The 21039-nt window shown below is 43.8% G+C and overlaps 1 protein-coding gene and 1 long non-coding RNA gene across 4 annotated transcripts in view; one reads left to right on the forward strand and one right to left on the reverse strand.

Annotated features, from left to right (window-relative positions):
• RHOJ (ras homolog family member J) overlaps nt 1-3642 on the reverse strand; it is a 43426-nt gene extending 39784 nt beyond the window's left edge. Inside the window, exons 1-2 of the mRNA XM_015865635.3 lie at nt 3330-3642; nt 2954-3169 (exon numbers count right to left, since the gene is read on the reverse strand). Coding sequence (XP_015721121.1) covers nt 2954-3131 — 178 coding nt within the window. The 5' untranslated portion in view covers nt 3132-3169; nt 3330-3642. The remainder of the gene's footprint in view (nt 1-2953; nt 3170-3329) is intronic.
• A 3486-nt stretch (nt 3643-7128) lies between these two features.
• LOC107315379 (uncharacterized) lies at nt 7129-21039 on the forward strand. Of its 3 annotated transcripts, none has more exons than XR_001555881.3 (4): nt 7129-8151; nt 8863-9019; nt 11766-11992; nt 13437-13596. It is a non-coding gene; the product is annotated as an uncharacterized LOC107315379 (long non-coding RNA). The 3 variants fall into 3 exon arrangements; XR_014946182.1 differs by lacking the exons at nt 7129-8151; nt 8863-9019; nt 13437-13596 and adding exons at nt 18738-18934; nt 20406-20546; nt 20956-21039 and having other exon boundaries at nt 11856-11992; XR_004307572.2 differs by lacking the exons at nt 7129-8151; nt 8863-9019; nt 11766-11992; nt 13437-13596 and adding exons at nt 18738-18934; nt 19290-19407; nt 20406-20546; nt 20956-21039.

The raw sequence follows: 21039 nt of genomic DNA on the forward strand, positions 1-21039 counted from the left end.
TGAGAAAATGCTCTGAGATCACAATTGGAATCCTCAGTTTTTAATGCTTCCCCCCACCACTGTTTTTCTTTTTTTCCATTAGAAAGAAGGAAATTGGTAAATACCCTGGGACTCGCAACCAGGCTGTGACCTGGAGAGGCAAATAGAAGCACTTGTTGCTGGTAATAATGGGCTGGGTGAAAAAACTTCAGTGGGAAGCACAGCTCTGCAGAAACCTGCAGCAGTTAATTGCTTTTGAGCAGTTTCAGCACAGGCCATCAGGAACAAATAGTTTCAGCTGTAACAAATGATTTCAGCTCGTTTGGGAAAGGTGAAGTTGTTGGGTTTTGATAGGGGCAGATAAAGCTGTGTGGTAGGGTAAATATAAAGGGGATTTTCCAGCATCTCAGCTATTCTCCAGGATATGTCAATGTCCAAAACCTTTCTGTGCACCATGCTGATATCAATACATCCCTATTACCTCTGTGCCACCTCTCCTTGTGATCATGGGCTGCCAAATGCTTTGCAGTAGAAAGGTCCATAGCCACAAAGGATTCCACCAACTGTGAGCTCAGGTAATTGTGCCCTAGGTGAGTACTTTCCTCTCTCAATGCCTACAGCATATTAAAATATTTTAACAGATTATATTACATTATATGTCATACCATGTCTTTTATACAATCATTAAGGTTGGAAAGATAGCTAAGGTCATTTACTCCAACCATCAACCCATGCCTGCAACTGCGTGTTATATTAGAGGATTTGTGTGCGTGTTTTATTTTTAAGGCACTCTGCTCTGGAAGTCATTTCCACTGCTCAGTTTTTTGTACTGCTTTGTAGTGAAATGAGTCTATTAGATAATGGAATTTCTCAAAATATGTAAAATTCCACTTTTGATCACTGCACATTTTGGCCATTGGCTCTGGACAGGGTTTGCCTCAGAATAGCATGTTAATACACAGAGCTATTTTTTCTCTTATCTTTCTGAACTTTGCTATCAAGAACATTTTTAGCTTGTGTTTATTTGCTATCACAGCTTAGAAGGCAAATAAGAGCAGCTGGAGAGCTTTTAGAGGTCTAAATCTTCAAAGCCTGAAAATGTAGCTTGATTTAAAAGCCGAATGCTTTACCTGTTACCCAAAGGAAAGGAGAATTATGCAGTGACACTCTCCACCTGCCTGTCCTTTTCTCAGCAATTTCTGAGCCCTTTGGCAATTCCTACCATTTCTAACAGAGAATAGACAAAATCAAGGTATGTTCTGGCAAGTTACCAAATAGGGACATGCCTGGCGCTCCCACCCAGGCTGGCATCAACACTTGGATGTGCACACAGCCCCCATGCTCATATCAAAGCCACCTAACTTACAGGTCATCGGCTGGGACCAGCTGTCATATGGGTTTCTCCATATGCAGAGGTATTTACAGGTCTTGGCAGACTGCAGAGGGTGCTGGGAGTGGTGAACTGCTGTATGGCAAAGCTTTAGGGGACAAACAGATCTCTGTTTATCATGGGAAAGTATGTGGGTGTTATCACAATGTGGGACATAAATCTATGCAGTCTTGCCGGCGGCTTTTCCCTTGTGGAAGTGCTCATTTACACCGTGAAGTGTTCTTCCTTATATCACCTCAGGGTAAAGGCTTTTTCTAGAACGTTTCTTTGATTTGTCTGGAGGGAGTAATAGAGAAAAGAGAGCATTGCTCGCATTAGAAGTGACACTGCCCACTCTTGTGGAGAAAAAGGTCTTCACATTTCCACGGATCAGATCCTGCAATTACACAGCTTTCTTGTTTGGCCAGTTCATCTGCTAAACCTGACACGGAGCCAGAATGAAAACAGAGATTTTCCCATTACAGAACACCAAATCTATGATAAGCCACGCCATGAAAATTCAGTTTTTAAGGAGGTGGAGAGAGAATGAAGGAAACTCCAGCAGCTGCTGCACAAAAAGCCACAAGTTTCACAGTGCTAAAATCCGTTCTTGGAGGAGATCTTAAAAACAACAACTATAAGCCAAAGGAGCAGGGAGATAAGAAAAACAGCAGGATCTGGGATAGGGAATTTTAAGCAGTAGTTTGAGCAACGATTTTAGGCTGTCACACCATCTGGGTGGTAACTTTGGACACAGCTGGGTAAAGTAATTGCTAAGGACAGAGGCCTGTGAATGTGGTACTTGGTCTGTTTTGCACAATGATGTAGTGAACGTCATCTATGATCTTTGTTAGATCTGTATTTTCATTTAATTAACAAAAAAAAGAAAAACTCCTTCCCTATAAAGCACTCAAACAAATCACCCCTTCTGCTTCCCCCACCTCCAAGTCATAGCATTAAATTCTATTTATAGACAGAGCAACAAATGGCTCTGAAAGGAGAATTACATTTTGACAGCACTCAGAGATGTGCTGCTGTTCTTAGAGATCACTCCCTAAATAGGATATAAATATTATAACTTATACCCTTTTTGCTTCATGGCAGATGGTGTATATGTAGTACCTTGGGGCATGGTTTAGTGAGCAATATTGGTAGTAGGTGCATGATTGGAATAGATGAGCTTAGAGATCTTTTCCAACCTTAATGATTCTATGCTTTTAATGTATACATGCATAAATATAATTGTCACCGCTTTCAGCCTTCAAAGTTCAGGACTTCAGGAGTTTTATAAAAAATACAACAACAAACAAAGCAGCTGAGTATAATCTGACTGGCTGAATTCTGTTTGTTTTCCTGAAAATCCAGTGTGTCTCTAACGTTGCTTATTTACTAAAAATCAGAAGCAAGCAAGTTCTCTGAGTAAATCCCACGTTGCCCCAAGTGTATGAACTGCCATCTAAGCCCTCTGGCCACCATCCAGGTCTGAATCACACTCCTTCAAGAGCAGTAACCCGTGCATTGCCTTCAAACCACCCTCTCCAATCCTTGATCCTCTTTCACCTCCCACCTGACTCTCGATTAAGTATTTTTAAAGCTCATGCTTACCTGCATAGTGATCAAACACGGTGGGCACATACTCCTCGGGGAAGGCATCATTGGCGTAGCTCATCAGCAAACAGGTTTTCCCCACGGCCCCGTCCCCAACCACCACGCATTTTAACATCTTCTTGGTGCTGTTGCTGCTTCCATCCGTGCAGTTGTCACCTTCTGCCTTGCAGCTCATCCTTGCGTCTGTTGCCGCTGCTCCTGCTGCTCCCGAGGCTTCCAAGTGCACATGAAGGAGAAATGAAGTGCGATTGTATGGACTTTTCCTGAGTTTGGAGTAGTTGGGGAAGGGGAGGGAGAGGAGGGGGGGGTAGAACTCAAGCTCAGGAAATCATACTAATGTTTCCAGGCTGTCACAGCTGCTTCTAACAATTACCAGAGCAGTCCAGAGAATCATTGAGGTGAATAGATTAAATTCATGGAGAGGAGTATCGTGAAAAAGCAATCTGTCCTTTCTTGTCCGTCCGAGTCAGGAAATCCTCATCCTGCCCCACAGTTCTCCGTACTTATTGCAACTTAAAAAGTATCAGCAGCCTGCGGCTTGGATTCGTGTCTGCCTTCCTCCCGCCTGGCCGCAGGAATCGGGGATTCCTGTTAAATCCACTCCATTTTCCATCTCATTTCTAACATGGAGGAGAGCCTGGAGGTTTTTAATGGAGTTTTTCCTTTCTTTCTCCAGCTTGCTGTGTGTCAGGAAATCATGGGTTTCCTGCTGAATTCCATATTAGGATCAGTGGGCTTGTGAAGGGCTGCAAACAATGGGAGCTCTGTGTGTATTTGTACTTTGGAGGAACTCTGCCAGGACGTGGAGAAAGAATAACACTAGAGGTCTCTCTGCAGACTGAAGTTTTTAGGCTTCCTGCTCCATCCCGTGCCCGGGCTGCACTCAGGGCTGCTGGCACTGATTTGGATGGGGAGGATTTCAGAGAGGCATTGGGACCATGGGGGGCATGGTAATTCTGGGAGCCATGTGCTACCCCAGCAGTGTCCTGGGCATAATCCCCACTGATCCCATATCGGTGTTTTCTTACACGTGGGAGACAGGAGGGGATGTGGGAACAAGTAAGGAGAGTTTAATGTGAATTTGCTCTGTTCTTATAGCTCTTAAAACAACAACAACAACAAAACTTGGTTTGCAATAACTAATTACTGGTTAGTCAGACACTCAGAATGTACACCTGGTTTTCCCCCTCATCCACTCAAAAAAAAAAAACCAAGTCATTTTATTTACCCCTACTGCATAAGCACAGAGAGGAGAAAAAAAAAAAATAAAAATAAGAGTGTGTTTATATGTATGTATATACAAAATTCCCATAGTGGTATGTGGAAAAACAGCTTTGAACTTCATGATCCCTGCCCCCTCATCTAAGTTTTGTTCTGGTCTCTCATGTGCCTCCTGGCTTCTCTCAGTTTAAATATATAGCAGTCTATACATGGGCAAGATGAAGGGCCAAACTCCCTGTTCCTTCCACAAGAAAGATTTTGCATTTTCCTGCAGAAACGAGCCAGACATCAACATAAACCCCAGCCCAGTAGCTCAGCACATCCTGCTGGCTACATTTCCCTTCCATAAGCTTAAAAGGCTTTGAAAGTGGGAAACAACACCCACTGGGTTTTTAGGGGAAGCTCATCAGTGCTAAAGGCTCCTCTCTTCCTGCCTTGCACGTGAAATGCTCAAAAGCTCACACAGCCTCTGGGCCATGCACACCTGGAAGTGTAAAAACCAGTGTAACTTTAGTAATGAATCTCCTTAGCACCACATCTGCAGTGCTGCCAGAGCTCTGTAAGGACCCAGCCGTACGATGGAACAGGCTCTCAGCACCTTCCCTAGAGGTGGTCGATGGATGAAAACGGTGAATAAGGTGAACAATATTTGTCTTTTTTCTCAGTTATCCTTCTGTTATCAGGTGTGTATCAGTCATTCACTAATCTATGCAATGTGTCCCATGGTCATAAGCTTTTCCATCCTCTGTTGACAACAGGGATCTGAGCTTTAGACCCAGCATTGCACCCACTGTCTCAGGTCATCACTGCAAGCTTTCCTCCAGTTAGGAGTTCAGGTGCCATCCTTTTAACTTCAAAACTACAGTCAACATCAGAAATTTACCCAATAAAACCTGTGAGTCCTGGGCACACAGAGTCCAGGCACTCTCAGGGGGTATTAGGAATTAAAGGCTGTCATTCTTTTAGCTTCTAATCGTAGCTGGGGCAGACTCCAGGCTTGTACCCATTTAAGTATCACATGGCCTTTTCTACCAACCCACCAGCCTTATTGGGTAAGTTTGCTAGATCCATGAGCATGTAAATACTGTTGCAAAGTTGCTTGAGGAGGCAAGAAATTCCAGTAACTCATGGTTCAGCTCCCCATTGCCTCCATCAGACAGAAACAACTATCTCATAGGCATAATTTATCTGCAAGCTTTTCTAGTATCAAATATTTTTCTAGCTAAGTCAAGCCTTAATGCTACTTAGTCCAGATTTAGGCCTACAACAGAATCCCCATGGCTCATTTCTCCCACCGAGGCAGGGCTGCATTGCTTTGATCACAAACCTAGGCAGTCTCAGCAGGACTGTGTTTGCTTGCATTTTTTTTTGCAAGAAGTTAATGAAATTTCTTTGCAGGCTTTCTGGAGGTTTGAGGGCTGGAGCACAAGTCTTATGAGGGGTGGCTGATGAAAGTGGGACTGTTCAGTCTGGAGAACAGGAGGCTCAAGGGAGATTTTATTGCTTTCTACAGCTCCCTGGAAGGAGGCTGTGGTGGGGTGTAGTGAGGTCTTCTCCCAGGTAACTAGTGACAGGACAAGAAGTCACAGCTTTAAGTTGTGATGATCTTAGTGGTCTTTCCAACCTTAATGATTTTATGATAATGGAAGCATAGCCACTCATTAGATTCTACCTAATGGCCTTTGGAAAGGCTAACAAGATGAGTTTATCTTGAAGGTGAGGAAGACCGACGTCTTGCCCGTTAAGCTGCCAAATTCAGAGCTACAATTTCACCTTAGCTATTCGGATGATGCATACAGCTCAAGTGGAACTGTGATAATGCTATAAGAAAAAGAGCTGTATCTGGACTATAAGCCTGTGTTTTCTTCAACCTCATTACTTTATCTTTATTTGGCATCATTCAGATCAGTTGGACCAAAATGTTTTAAGAGCATGTGTTGGGGCAATAGAATACAATCACACTGGTTTATACTTCTCTCTCAAGAGGCTGAGGCAACATTAACCCTTCTGGAACCTGGGGTTGTTTCTTTTACTACCAAAGTTGGCACTGACTTTGCTGTATGAATTAACAACTCAATCCTCTTGTCTAGAAAAGTTTGAGGCCACCTTGCTGTGTTTTACACAATACTTTAGGTTAAGCTGACCCTTGCATACTTGCATTGGAAGTTTCAGCTGCACTAAAAATGCTTCTGCATAGCAGAGCTGCCTACAGCAGCATGGATTTCACAGGGTTATTGGTTAGTAAAGCTCATGCTTGGTGATTTAATCTGGATCCAGGGTTTATTTGCTCTTTCCGTAATCAGACTAGAAAGTGTCAGATGTTCTCACAAGATCTCAGTCTTTCTCAACTCTCGAATCCAATAAGAGCTTGCTGGTTTCAAGCCATGAAGTTTGGAAATACGTGCCTAAAGTAAAATAGTGAACCAAACTAGTTGGAATGCTTGGAAAGCTTGTTGAAACGTGTGGTTCTCAGGTATCAAACCCATTTTTCTTCCCACTCATTTTACAAGCTTCTAGCCAAGACTTATCATGGCCAGAAGCCTCTAAACTAGGCCATAATAGAGACAGGCAGACGTTATTAGCACTGTGGATCGAAGCTGTCACCTGAGGCACTTCCTAGCAAAGGTTCTCAAGCCAAGAGCTCTGCTCCAGATGAAATGCCTCTGACCTTTTGTTAATTAACAAATTAACTGGGAGCAGATATATTTCCAAGACTGTCCAGCTCCTACATGCCTGCATGGAAACATCAGCTTCATCTTCATCAGCCCAGGTCTGATGGGGCTGCCTATCCAAGTTGCTGCTTCCTCAGGGAACAACAAGTTCAAGGCCAGGGCAAGAAATTTCTGTGAGAAAGTCTGTAAGCGGTGAAAGACTTCCACATTTGTTAATTAGCTCTGCAATGAGCAGTGTGTTTGTCAGTTAAACCCATTCCATACTCTCTGCAGGCCTCCATACAAGGGAAAATCCACCTGTATCTTGCCCTCCCAGCTCACTCTCCCTGACCAAATCTGATGCTGCTGCATCATTCCATGGTGCCTCCTCTCATCTTTCTTCATGTGTTCTTATGAGCTTAAAGCTTGTAAGTCAGAAGACTTTTTTCAGTTAACTATTCTGGTCATGAAATCTGACTGTCTGGATCTGATGGGGACCTTATCTTCTATTAGGCTTTATCTTCCTTCATCATCACTTCTTGGTCTAACCTGGACAGATCTGCCCCTACCTACTCACTCATAGGAGGTTGCTCCATGGAGTGAAAGATTTTCAAGGTGACTGGGAGCTTTTCCTTTATCAGAAACAGCCTTGTCCATCCTCCTTCCTTCCTCTTACCAGCACTGATGTGGGAATAAAGTTTCTGGCACTGCTACTGAACTGTAAATTGACTTCAGGTGAATCTTCTCACATTTATTTATTATTTTTATCCTTTCTCTAATCTGTTGAGATTGTCAGAGTCTTTTAGGTCAAGGATTGTGTTAATATCTGAGCATAGCGGAACCATACTGTGTTTCATTATCACTGTGCAGTTCAAAGCCAGGTCAGATTCAGCACCTTTTCCAAACTGTGAGATGGTAGGAGCCAGACTCTTGCAATTAAATCAAATCAAGAATGTAAGCATGCCTACAGACACAATATTCTCAGGAGTATCTTCTTAACCTCTAGTACTACATACAGGAGTCTTGGGGTTGTTGGTCTTTGTTCTTTGATTGTTTGTGTGTGCCTCCACCAGGTGCTAAGAATAAATGAAACGAAGACATTGTTTTTATGTATTCACTCCATCCTCTCTTCCCTTTCCTCATTGGCAGCTCCATCGATCAGCCTCCCACACTGGTGAAACGGTCGTTGAGACCTCCAGTGAATTTGCTCTGTGGAAAAGCAGAAGCCATGAAAACAGGAGGAAAGAATAACAGTTTAACACTGACCACAGCAGAGATGGAAGTGCTGTGCGTGAAGCATTTTTAAAGGCAACTTGCTGAAGGGTAGGTGCTGAGGTTTGACGTTGAGGCTTGTTGAGTGAGAGCAGGCCTTCGACAACCATTGCACACCATCAGTCATGCTGCCACCACCACCGTGCATGGTGGTCCACACCAGCAGCAGGGCGTCTCCTGTTTCATTCTGCTGCTGTGGATATAATTAGTGTCATTAAATTTCCCTTTGGAAAGAGGAGCTTATAAAACAAATTACTTTTGGGAAATGAGGTCAAGCAAAAGATGATTCACATCCGGCTCATCGAAGCACCCTAATCTCTGAACTTGCTTCCCAAAGGCAGCTGCTATATAATAAGACTCGCTCGTGATTTATTTGTGTGTGTGTGAATGGAGAGGGTTATTTTCATTTAGGAAAGATGATGATCAGCTTGTTAATGCACAGTTCTTTTTGCACCACTGTCTGTAGGTAGTGCTGTGTTACCCATCCGTGCAGGTGATAGTACTTCTCCAGTGTTGATATTTCCAGCTTTTCTGTTTAAAGGTATTTGCATTTGAATTTTGGGGATCACTTTTCCTTGGAGGTGTGAAAGTTGCCTCTGGAAACGTGTGCATCTGGAGGTCTGCTACATCCCTCTGTTTGCATCAGAGTTCTCTCATTTCCTTCCAGAAAATTGTTGGCTGTCACCTCCACCTTCTCTGCTGTCTGGTTTCTGTCTTGCATGGTTGACTTGTATAATGTTTTTATTTCTTCTCTCCACTCAGCTCTGCTTCTCTCTCATAAGAACATTCATGCAGTTTTTACTCTCTTGGATAGAAGGAGTGGACTTCTTCCAGGCAGGGAATGTGCACTGGTGCTTCATGTGATTTTCTGCATCCACCCAAAAATGAGCAGACGGCTGGCACTGCAATTCAGGAGTAGGTAAGTGGGATGAAGACTACAGCAGAAAGCAAATGGGTATTAAGATTAGTTGGGCAGTTTCTCTGCCTGTCTTCTTGCTGAACCTGTCCTGAGCAGACTGTTGTGGCAAAGGCACTCCTAAGTGACCTACGGACACACCATTTCAAGGCCCATCACTTGAACTTGCATAAGTGTCTGGTGGCTACTCAGACAATTTTTGCAGTTACAGCAATTGTAGGAGTTATATTTGGCAGCTCACTGCTTGGGGGAGTAGTATATACCCCAGTGCTTTCCAAATGGTCTATTTGTTGTGCTCAGCATAGCTTTTGCTTCAGGTTATACAGCTGTCAGTGTACCTGTGCTTCTGTGAGTGCGACAAGCTGCAGCCACAGCTTTGGGTTATAGAGCAGATGTGCCATGGTAGATGTTCCCATTTCTTTCAGGCTGATTCAGAAAAACAGTCGTCCACCTGGTCCCCCTCTTCCTCACTGCTGCCTGCTTTATTCTCTTAGTAGCAAGCACTGTTTATTCCATGATGGCCAAATGAAATTTAGGTATAGTTTATCACTGGGGAACCATGGCTGTTGAATGTTGTAACTGTGCCCTGCACTGTGCTGCAGTCAGGTTGGATATTAAGAAAAACTTCTCTGACAAGGCTGCCCTTGGAGTTGGTGGTGTCATTTTCCTTGGAGATATTTAAGAACAGGGGAGATGTGGCACTGAGGGGTATGGTTTAGTGATCAATATTGGTGGTAGGTGGATGGTTGGACCAGATGATCTTGGAGGTCTTTTCCAATCTTGACAATTCTACATGCAACTGCATGAAGCTCCTAATGATCAGGGTTTCCTTTCCCTGCTCCATGTTCTCCCTCTGTGCCACAAAATGAGCCTGGCTGCACACTTGCCACCATCTCAGAACTGTCTGGGTTTGCTTCCTCTGCCTGCCATTAAGTGGCAAGAATCCCCATGGATTGTTTTCCTCGGTTCAGCAGCATTTGGGACCCTATTTTGTAATGGAGATTTAGTAAGCAAAGATGACTCATGAGAATTTCCAGTTTGGTCGGACTTTTTAGAAGTCCAAGATCCTGTAATGCATCAGAGATGTTATGGAGCGATCATCCTTGGAAATCATTCAAAAGACATTCTGATGCAGTCATGGACAACTGGCACTAGGTGACCCTGCTCAAGGTGGATCCAACCACTATGATTCTGTGATCTGATGGACCTTGCAGCTTGATCCCTTCTCCATCCCCATGTAAAATGAAGTACCATGCATGTACATTTTGTATGACTCTTTCCGCACATATCACCAAGGCATGGGACTATGACATATTTTAAAAACTCATACAGAATCTTCAAGTCACACAAGAAATCCCTTTTTTTTTATTATTATTAGGATCTTGTGTGTATCATAATTATTTTCATAAGAAAAAAACACAAACAATGACTGAGCTTCACTCCAGCTTAACTTCTTTGCTGTCTTCATGACCTTTGGGATAACAGTCAGACACAGCTTGCTGTCTGTTACAGAACTGAGTGATGTTTTGGAACTGGTGAGGAGGAAACCATCCTCCTTTTGGTCTTGTCTGTCTGATTTGTGCCCTGCAGGCATCAGTCCTGGCCCATTGACTTGAGTTGGGATAAACGCTTCATTTTCAGCTGTTCTGAGAAGCATGTAGCTTGGAAGCAACTTTGGGGGAGAAGGCTGTGATTGGTGCTGTGTGGAGACAAAGAGGCTTCTTGAAACACGTGGGTTTATTTAACATGTGAAGCAAAACATGAGAGGAACGAACTTGAAAACAGCAAGCAGCTGATAAGCATCTGTAATTTAAACATCAGACTTGTTTGATGGACTGTGCTCCCCAGTGACAGGAGCAGAACAGCCCCAGTTTACGTGCTTTAATTAATGCAGGCGATCTGGAGGCACAGCCTGCTCTCAGTAGGCATCCCCCAGTAGGACTCATTCTTCGAAGTGCTTTCCTCAAGCCATAGGCCTGCTGTGTTCATCTGAGCCCTGTGACCATATGTTGCACTGGCTTTTGTCAGGGGACCCAGCTGTGTAGCCTTTCCTTTGTCACAGACTGCCTTTTGCTTCTTCAGCTTAGGCATCCAAGCAGCTTGTGAGCATAGTAATAAGAACTATTTATCCCCAGTGGTGTAGTCCTGGTACTTCTGCCCAGAAAGCATGATGGTGCCCCATCTCTGGAGGTTTCCAAGGCAATGGATGGGGCTTTGGGCAGCCTGAGCTGGTGCTGGGCACCCAGCCTGTGGCAGGGGTTGGGGCTGGATGGGCCATTCTATGTCTTTCCCTCTGTCACAGATGAAAGCCCACACCATTGTTGGAAAATAAACATCAGGAATAAGAGGCTTCATTTCAGCTTGTTACCATTACGTCATTTGAATATTGCTCCACTGATTTTTATTTTTAATATTTCTTGCAGTCCATCTTCAGAGCTCTGTCTGCTTTCAAAGTGGCCATTGAGAACAATTTTCATATGTCGGCTTCGGATAAATAATAAGCCCCACTTAAACCCATTCAGTAATCGTGTGAATAATGGTGCAGTGCTTATACATTTCTCCTTATTCTCCAGTGTCTTTGAGCATTATTAATCTTTTCAACAGACTAAAATTACAGATAGCCACCAGAAAATTTTTTCTAGACCATCTTGGGGCATATTTTGATTGAGCTGATGAACTCCTCCAAAAATCTGTCCCCATGAGATTTCCTAACTTTTTGGTCCAGGTTTAGTTCTCATTTCTTTTCCAGATTTTCACTTAGGTAACAAGCACTGGAGAACAGTCCACTGGGAAATCATGTGAGAGTGGGTTCATGTGACAGATCTTTCTGCAACTTGTCATGCCACGAATAGCAGAGCAACAGCCTTTCAGCACTCAACCATGTCACTGCCTGCATCACTTTGATGGAACTGGGTTGAGTGCCTGCTCGTGGAAACAAGGAAAAAGTTAACCAGCTCTCCTTGTCTCAGGAAAAAGGTTGGTTTGTGCTTCACTGAGTGTTTGTGTAGTGTCTTAATTTAATTGTTCTCCTGTTACTGCAGTTCCTGCTCTTGTTGCTCTGTGCTGACATATCAGGTTTGCATTCAGCACTGCTTAGAAGACCATGTTGTAAACATTCTCCCTTTACATTAAGCACTGTACAAAGGTATATGAAGATTCAGCAGCCTCAACCCTGTGACATTTGCAGTCTAAAGACATGAATGAGAGCTGGGGAGCCAGAAAAGAAAGGTTTGTCCGGCTCACATGTTGTGTAGTGGTGTTGCTTGAAATAGCACCCCTTGACACATGAATCAGTGGTTATCTTCAGAGTTAAATGCCTTTGAGTCATGTGCTATGCCTACAGAAGGTTGTTCCAAATCCAAGACCAGGCAAGCTTTTTGTTTATGGTATTTTCCTGGTGTGGAATCTGTCACCCTGCAGTCACTGGGGAGGTGATAAAACTGCCCTCTGTGTGCAACTCAGATGCAGTGCACACAATCTATGGGCTCAGGCTGAGGCTCCCCTTAGTTTCTTCCTAGTAGAAAATACATTTATTTGTGATGTCATTTGGAAAAGTACTTTTCTCCTTACCAACTGCATCACAGACTATAGACATAGGCAATGAAAATCTCAGGGCAGTTGCGCCATGCCTTAGCTCAGCTCTTCCATCTTCCTGTTGTCTGTCTGTGTTTAAACTATGCCCACTGGCCAGGCTTGAATCTGAATTGGAACTTGCTGCATCACATAGCTTGTGCTGGCTGCAGCCATTCTGTCCTGAGAGGCAAAGTGCAAATCTGGACACATGCCTGTGTCTGAATTTCCTTGGCTGGCAATTCCCTTGGCTCCTGGCTGACAGAAGTCAGTTTGTGAGCCAACAAGTTGTCAGGTTTGAGAAGAGCAGATTCAGTATGGGCTTAAAACCCAAGAGGGTATGACAATACAGCTATGGGATGTCTCACCACTTCCCTCTGCCTTCCAGAGCACAGAAACCATGGATATGCCTGAGCAGAACAGATCTGATCCTGCAACTGACTTCACATCACCATGAAGTTTCCTATCATCATACACAGCTGCTCACAGCTGTCCCAGTGTGGTTACATACAGCCTCATTTTTATTGCTTTTGGAGAAAACTTGGTCTTTCAGACCATAACAAGCTATTTGCTTCCCCTTCTCTGTCTCTTCTCACAGCTGACCTCCATGTCCAGCTGTGCAGGCATTTTGTGGTTGCAGTGTCACTGAGCAGTGCCAGCAGGTGCTGTCTCAGCTTCTCCTGCTGCTCTGTAATTAACAGCCCCAAACATGGAGCAGTGGCTGGCCCTGTGACATTTTTTGCTAAGGCTTTTATTAATTTGTCGCTAGTTTTCATAGCAACTCACCAGGGGGCTGTAACAAACACTCAGCTGTACCTGGCATCAGTTGGTGTGTTTACCTGCTCCATAGGTTGTACCAAGCACCAGAGACCAGCTGAGGTCTGAATCCCAGGGAACAGTGCAACAGCTGGATGAAAAAGCTGGAAGATTGAAGTGGAGATATCACGAATGAAAAGAAGGATCGTCTTGTCATCTTGGGCTCTGTTGTCAGTCTATCAAAAGTGCTACAGGTACTGGGAAGACTTGTAGCATCTTTATGCTCAGTTGTACTGAGTCATAGAATTGTTTGAATTGGAAGGGACCTTTAAAGGTCATCTAGTCCAAATCCCCTGCAATGAACATGGGCATCTACAGCTGGATCAGGTTTTTTTTCCTCCTCTGAAGTGAGCTTTTCTATTGTCTCAGTGAAAAACTGTTCTGAGTGCCCTCGTGATCCCTTCATCCTGCTGTGCCCGCTTCTGGCACGAGCAGAACTACACATAGAAATGTGTGAACAAATTGTTTTTGGTGCTCCAGACACTGTGATAATGGCCACAGTATATACAAGTTTAGTATTACTTTATTTTGTGGACTCTTGGTTTTGTATGACATTTTGCCTTAGGGTCCCTTATCCTGATGCAATTCAGTGGCAGTGTTCATCTCACGTAAAATCTGTCTTGATGGGGAAAATCCTTCTTTTGAAAAAACTGAAATACTCTATTGGAATACTTTTGCATTTCCAGGTAGTCTTTTCATCCCAAACTGCAGCCAGGATTAAAGGGCTCAGTCCTACCCAGACTGAATCCTCACCCCCAGATAATTCACAGCCTCTTCCACATTTTCTCTCTTTGTAGCCCCATTTGCAAGCACTTCCCTCATCTGTTTCCATTTCTGTGTGGAACACAAAGGCCCATCTATTGTTTCCTCATTTTATTGTTAGCCACCTTTGTCTGACGTAACTGGAAAATATCACAGACGTCACTTTGTTTCCTGCCAGAAATCAGGCTGCCTCCTACCTGTCTTTGCAGCCTTTCCTACAGATACCAAAAGAAATACCGTTTAAATCCTTTACAGCTGCTGGTTTTCTGGAAATTATTAGTCCAGAGGGGACATTTAGCAACCTCAGAGTTCCCTTCCAGACAATTCCGGACAGGTCCCCTTGGACAGTCAATGGCATGTGTTGCTCTGCTGTTATTCAACATGAAGGCATCCTTCAGTGCTTGCTGGAGGCTGAGCATTGTACACTATGAGGTCCTGTCCACCAGTGGATATTGTATAACAGTCACCAATTTATTCCACACCTTTCTTGGATAGCTCATTTCTCCCACCCACCTTCTCAAGTTGGCTTTATGATGTTCATTACAGTATCCATGTTTGCAGCTTTTCTTGGCTAATACCTAGGTTCTTTGCCTGAGAATTTCTCTTCCAAGAGAAAATAAAACCTGTAATTCCTTTAGCCTCAGACCTTTGCTCAGCAGTGTTCATCTTCTGAGTCTTGAATATAACCTTAACAGTTATATCACTTAAAAACAGTGATAGGATGAGAAGTAATGGCCTGAAGATGCACCAGGGAAGGTTCAGGTTGGATATTAGGAAAAACTTCTTTTCAGAAAGAGTGGTAATGCATTGGAACAGGCTGCTATGGAGGAGGGGGAGGAAACACTGTGCCTGGGAGTGTTCAAGAACTGTGGAGAAGCGGCACTATGTGACATGGTCAAAAAGGTCACAGGGATGAGTTGATGGTTGCACTGAATGGTCTTAGTGGTCTTTCCAACCTTAATGATTCTATGATTGACTCTACTGCTTTCAGTGGACATTTTGGTAACATACCATGCCAGTGGTCATTATGTGTTCAAGCACTGTAACTCTTAATACTGTCTTTACAGATTTAACGTTTGCACATCCTGTATTTTTATTATTCCTTAATATATTTATATTTAGGTTAATTAGTTTTCGAGAGAATGTGAACATTCCCACCTAAGATCTCACTGAAGCTACCATAAAACAGCATGCAGCTGAGACAAGAGTTTCTTTCTCTCTCATGCCCTGTTTCCTATGGGGACAACACATACAATGATGTGTGCCTGTCAGCCAGAAGTGCAGCGTTAGTTTGCAGTGGTCTCCAGCTCGTGCACCAACAGCCACTGCTACTTCTAGTGAGCAGGTGAACAGCTTATTCATCCTCCTCTTCCACAGACTAAACAATCCCAGTTCCTTCAGCTGCCCCCCGTAAGACTTGTTCTCCAGACCCAACACCAGCTTTGTCTCTGGTTACTTCCACATGCAGTGAGGTGTAATTTGAAGGGCTGCATCTTGCACTCATTTGCAAAGTGAAAATAATTTTGGGTAAGGGTAAAGAACATTCCAGACACCATGAAGCTGCAGCATGCAAAGCATACACCAATGCACCTTCACAGCTGCCGGCAGAGAGGGGTAGTCAGCCGTGCAGACAACAGCTGCATTGCCAAGGAACAAAATTACAGAGCCAGATGTTCTTCTTGGAAGTACATTGCACTGAACGTGGCAGATGAGGGCTGTAGCTGCCAAATACATCTTTTATTTGGTCATAGGTAATGATCCCTCTATCAGGGAATGCAGAGATTAAAAAAAAAAACAACCATAAGACCACACAGAAAATCCTCATCAAAACATTATACTTGAAACATTAACTTTCCCTTGATCAAAAAGATCCAGGAGCTCCATGGCAACCTTCTCATCTCATCTGAAGGATGATGCTGTTTACTACCAGGCATGAAGTGAGAAATGAAGCACTTTCAAGGTATTTGTTACTGAAAGGTGACGAGGAGGCTGAGATGGCTTTTATAGCCACCACAGTTGTTTGTGGGTGCTGCTGTAATTCTCAGCTAACGCTGCAAGTGAGAAGGAGAACTTCTGTCCTGTGGCTATAGTAAACAGCAGGAGTTGGGGTTTCTAAGGATACGTCTATGCTGAAGCTATGTCTGTGTAATAGAGCCAGACCTGACCTAGCTGAAAAACAGCAGCTCTGAGTGACAGACTTGCTGTTGCATTACGGAACATCCAGCAGTTCACTGCTCATGTATCTTTCTTCGCTGGAAAATTTAAAGCCTGATGTTGCCCAAATAGCTTTGTAGGACTAATGTTGCTAGGGTCTGCGGTAATCTGTAATGGTAACATGGAAATATAAAGGTCCAAATTCATGCCAGTTAGTGGGACACTATTCATACAGAATCATAGAACTGTTAGACTGGGAAGGGACCCCTAGAGGCCATCTGGTCCAAGGCACCTGCAACGAGCAGGGACACCCACAGCTCCATCAGGTGCTTAGAGCTCCATCCAGTCTGACCTTGGGTGCCTGCAGGGATGGGGCACCACCACCTCTCTGGGCAACCTGTGCCAGTGCCTCACCACTCTCACTGAAAAAAATTCTTCCTTATACCCCATCTAAATCTCCCCTCTTTCAGTTTGAAACCATTTCCACTTGTCCTATCAAAACAGACCCTACTAATGAGTCAGACCCCTTGCCTGCAGCCCCCCTATAGGTACTGAAAGACCATTATTTGGTCTTCCCAGATCCTTCTCTTCTCCATTTGATCCTTCTCTCCTGGAAATCTCAAGCTGCAAACCCAAATCTTTTTTTAGAATACCTTGAAGTAACAAAGCAAATAACAATGGCACAAACCCCTCTGACAAATAAATCTGTCAGTAAGGAACTTACCCCTAAAACTCTTTGGCCTTATGTTCCCCATGTGCGATATTAAACTCACTCCTGCATCATCAACAAATCTAAAATTCAATATCTCAGGGACTACAACAGAGCTTGGAAAATCCACAGATCTCAATTGGAGTGTGCAGCTCACTCTGAAGGATCTCTTTCTCACACCCAGTTTACGGTATCCCCCCACCTCTCCACCGATCTGCAACTGAGAGAGGGAAAAGTTGCGCTTTAAATGCAGATTTAAGTCCTGCATTGCTGTTATCTTCCAGGGGCTCAGGGACAATAAGCGTCTCTCCCCACCTAGTGGTCACTGGGAGATTTTTAATGGAGCGGTGGCCTTAAAAGCAGGGGGTTGCAAGCGCTGTGAGGGATGCATCTTGCTTTTTATATCCCATGCTAGTACTGGGAAGAGATGGTTGTTCTTTCCTTTGTGTCCAGCCGAACTGAAAGCAGACAGGAGGAATTCAGCAGGATCCCTTTGTTTCCAATAGACTCATCAAAACACAAGGAGGCTAAGAAGCTGAACTGATGCTGAATGGACTTTCTGAGGAAGGCAGTGCTTCATTTGCTACTCCCTTTTTAAAGCAAGGCCAGACCTTGAGGGCTGTGTTCACTTTTGAGCCCTTCATTACAAGAAAGATGTTGAGGTCCTGGGGCATGTCCAGAGAAGGGCAACAAAGCTGGTGTGGGTCTGGAGCACAAGTCTTATGGGGAGTGTTCAAGAACCATGGAGATGTGGCACTGAGGGATGTGGTCAGTGGGCATAGTGGGGGTGAACTGGCATTTGGATGGGGTGACCTTAGAGGTCTTTTCCAGCCCCAGTGATTCTATGAGACATGGTGAACAGAGCAACCAGCAGTGCTTCAGACTGCTGACGTACAGCTCAGCCTCAGGGATAGAGCTCATTATCTTTTCCATTTTAGCATTATTATTTGGTAACTTTGAAATGAAGATAATGATATTTATCTTTCTGTGAACAATGCTTGGAAAATCAAAGACTAAATATAACAATTAAAGACTATACTTGCATCAGAAGTGCTGGCTGAGGCTTGTTGTATGCAGGACTTCTAGATTGCCCTTCCCTCTTCCAGGCTGTGTCCTGCTGTTCTGCATGCAGACAGGAACTGGGGATCCAAGTCATGCTGTTGCTGCTTCCTCCAGTGAAAGAATTTAATGGAAGGCTCCTATAGGAAATCCCTGTAGCCTATGGCTGTGATGGTTTTTGTTTTGTTTTGTTTTGTTTTTTCCCTTAAAAAGAGCCTCAAACCCCAGAGGGGCTGTGGATGCCCCATCCCTGGAGGTGTTCAAGGCCAGGTTGGATGGGGCCCTGGGCAGCCTGGTCTGGTATTAAATGTGGAGGTTGATAGCTCTGCCTGTGGAGAAGGGATTGGATCTTCATGATCCTTGAGGTCCCTTCCAATTCAAGCCATTCTATGTTTCTGTGATTCTATGATTGACATGAGCCAAAAGGAGCTACTTTGCCTGTGGCAGGTGTTGCTCAGAATCACAGAATCACAGAATGACCCGGGTTGGAAGGCACCTCAAGGATCATGTAGTTCCGAACCCCCTGCCTAGCAGGGCCACCAGGAGGGACCAGCAATTCAAGCAGAGCATTGTGCAGGGGGCTTCACTGTGTTCTGCATCCTGTGTTATCAGCCAGCTTCAGCTCATCCTATTCACCTTCCTTCTCCTCAGGGAACAGATGCACAGAGCCAGCACATTTCGCATCATAGAGATCAGATTCATGGAAAAGTCTTTGGGCTGATTCTGATTTTACCTGGCTTCACCTATAAATACTTGGAGGCTCCTGGATGCTGCAGGGAAGCATTCACAAGGACAAATAAATCTGTTCTTCCAAGTTCCATAGGAGGAGTTGCATGGTACATCATCAGGTGAGCCACAGGGCCATGGGGTGGAGAAAGAAACTGAGGGCAGCTCTGGTGCTGCTCCACCAACTCAATCCAATTACCTGCTCCCTTGCGGATAAGCATTCCCCTCCTGCACACCCCTCCCAGGGAACAAGGGATGACTCATGTCCTCTGAGATTCTTTATATTTCTCCCATATAAACCAACCAAGCAAGAAGCTGATCTAATAAATTCTTTTAACTGAGATTTGAACTACTCTGGGCTTTACGCTGGACAAGAGATGAATGTTCCCCCTGGTAGAAAATGGGTTCCCACTACTGTGAGTTTTTCCAGTGGACTTCTATCTGACAGAGCTTATTTTTAATAAAACCCCAAACTAGGAAGGGAATCTGAAATCTGTTTGGCACCGTGGAAAGTGATCAAATTGTCCTATAGATCAAGTGAGGAGGAGAAAGAAGTACGGCATTGGATCCCCATGTTCAACTGTCCTTCTGCAAGGTACAGTGGGATGAGTCTGGTATGCAAGAATTGAAAGTTAAATTTCTTCCTTGTCTCAAACCTGACCATTATTTACTCTATAGAGATCTTTCATACTCTATCTTATACTGGTACAATAAAACAGATGGAGAGAGATGTGCCTCTTCCCTCCCTCTCCTTATCAATACCTCTGCACAATAAATAACAGGAAAACAGTGTTTTGCGTTAGTGTTATCAGTTGCCCTTGCTTTCTCTAAACATACAGTCATAATATTTCGGACTGTTTTGTTGCTGACTTGTCTGAAATAAATAACATGGGATGGGGCTGTGAACACATTGTCTCACTTAAGATCTTAAGATCACAGATTTACATTTGGTTGGTGGGGGCCTTAAAGACCATCTAGTTCCAACCCCCCTGCTGTGGGCAGGGTTGCCAGCCACCAGATCAGGCTGTTTAGGGTCCTATCCAACACAACCTTGGGCATCTCCAGGGGTGAGGCATTCACAACCTCTCTGGGCAGCCTGTTCCAATGCTTCAACTTAAATAAAGATTGCTAAATAAGGTCTTAGTAACAGTCAAATACAGCTTTCTTGGTTGAGGCCATCTGTTTGTTCCTGGAGTTTTACTTTCTATCATTAGCATGAGCAATGAAAACAGTGCGTGCATTTGAGCAGGACAGACCCTGCAGGATCCCCAAAGCAATATTCTGTCAGTTTAAGGACACATTGTGTAGATGTGCTTTTGTGGGCAGGTGCCCATGGAAACCAGGTTTTCCCAGCTTGTCATGATTGAAGTCAAGACATCCAACTTCCACTCCTCCTCCCTTCTCAGTGATATTGCCAGACAGGGAAATTAGTTTGGATTTGGTACAATGTGTTCCTGATGCATGCATTCTGGCTTTTTAAAATCTCTTTATTTTCCTCCTGCTGTTTATAACGGGATTGTTTAATAATTTGCTCTAGTCTCTTCACAGATTGACAGTTTTATGGTTCCCCAGATTCTCATTTTCCACCTTTAGGATGGAGAGATACTCTGTTTACCCTTCTGGTATGCAGCAGAAGTGATTTCACATCAAGAAGAAGCAAGATGATATTGCGTTATGACAACTGTTCTGAGTCATTGTGAGGACTAGTCAAGAAAACAACAACAGTGATGGGATGTGAGTGTATCAAATTGTTTGGGAGTTTGGCTTCTGGTATTTGAGTGTACTGGTATTTAGTGCACAGCTCTTCACCTCCACCTTTCCACCTCCTGAATTTAACATTTCCAGCATGCAGTGATATATGTATACCATGTAGCTTCACTCATATCCACATTAATCCCCCGTGTTCAAAACTAGGAAAGAAGCCCATAGTTCAATAAAAGATGAATCATCTTCCCAAGCAGCTTATTGGAAAGAAAGGTCTATTTTTTTCTCTGACGTTGTGTTATTAACTTGTTTTGGGGGATTAGGTACTGGGACACAACACTTCTGTAAACTTGTTCAATAAGCTGTTAGGCACAAATATCACTCAAGAAAACTATACTTTTCTTGCTGCTGGTAACTATACCCTTCTTTTCTTATTCAGAGCGTGAGAAGACAAAACAAGAGGAAAGTCCAGAAGATACCTGGATCATTAATAATTTTATTAATAAAATAGTAAATAATTATA

This window comes from Coturnix japonica, chromosome 5 (genome assembly GCF_054131305.1).
Source record: "Coturnix japonica strain WE chromosome 5, WE-NBRP24, whole genome shotgun sequence".
NCBI lineage: Eukaryota > Metazoa > Chordata > Aves > Galliformes > Phasianidae > Coturnix > Coturnix japonica.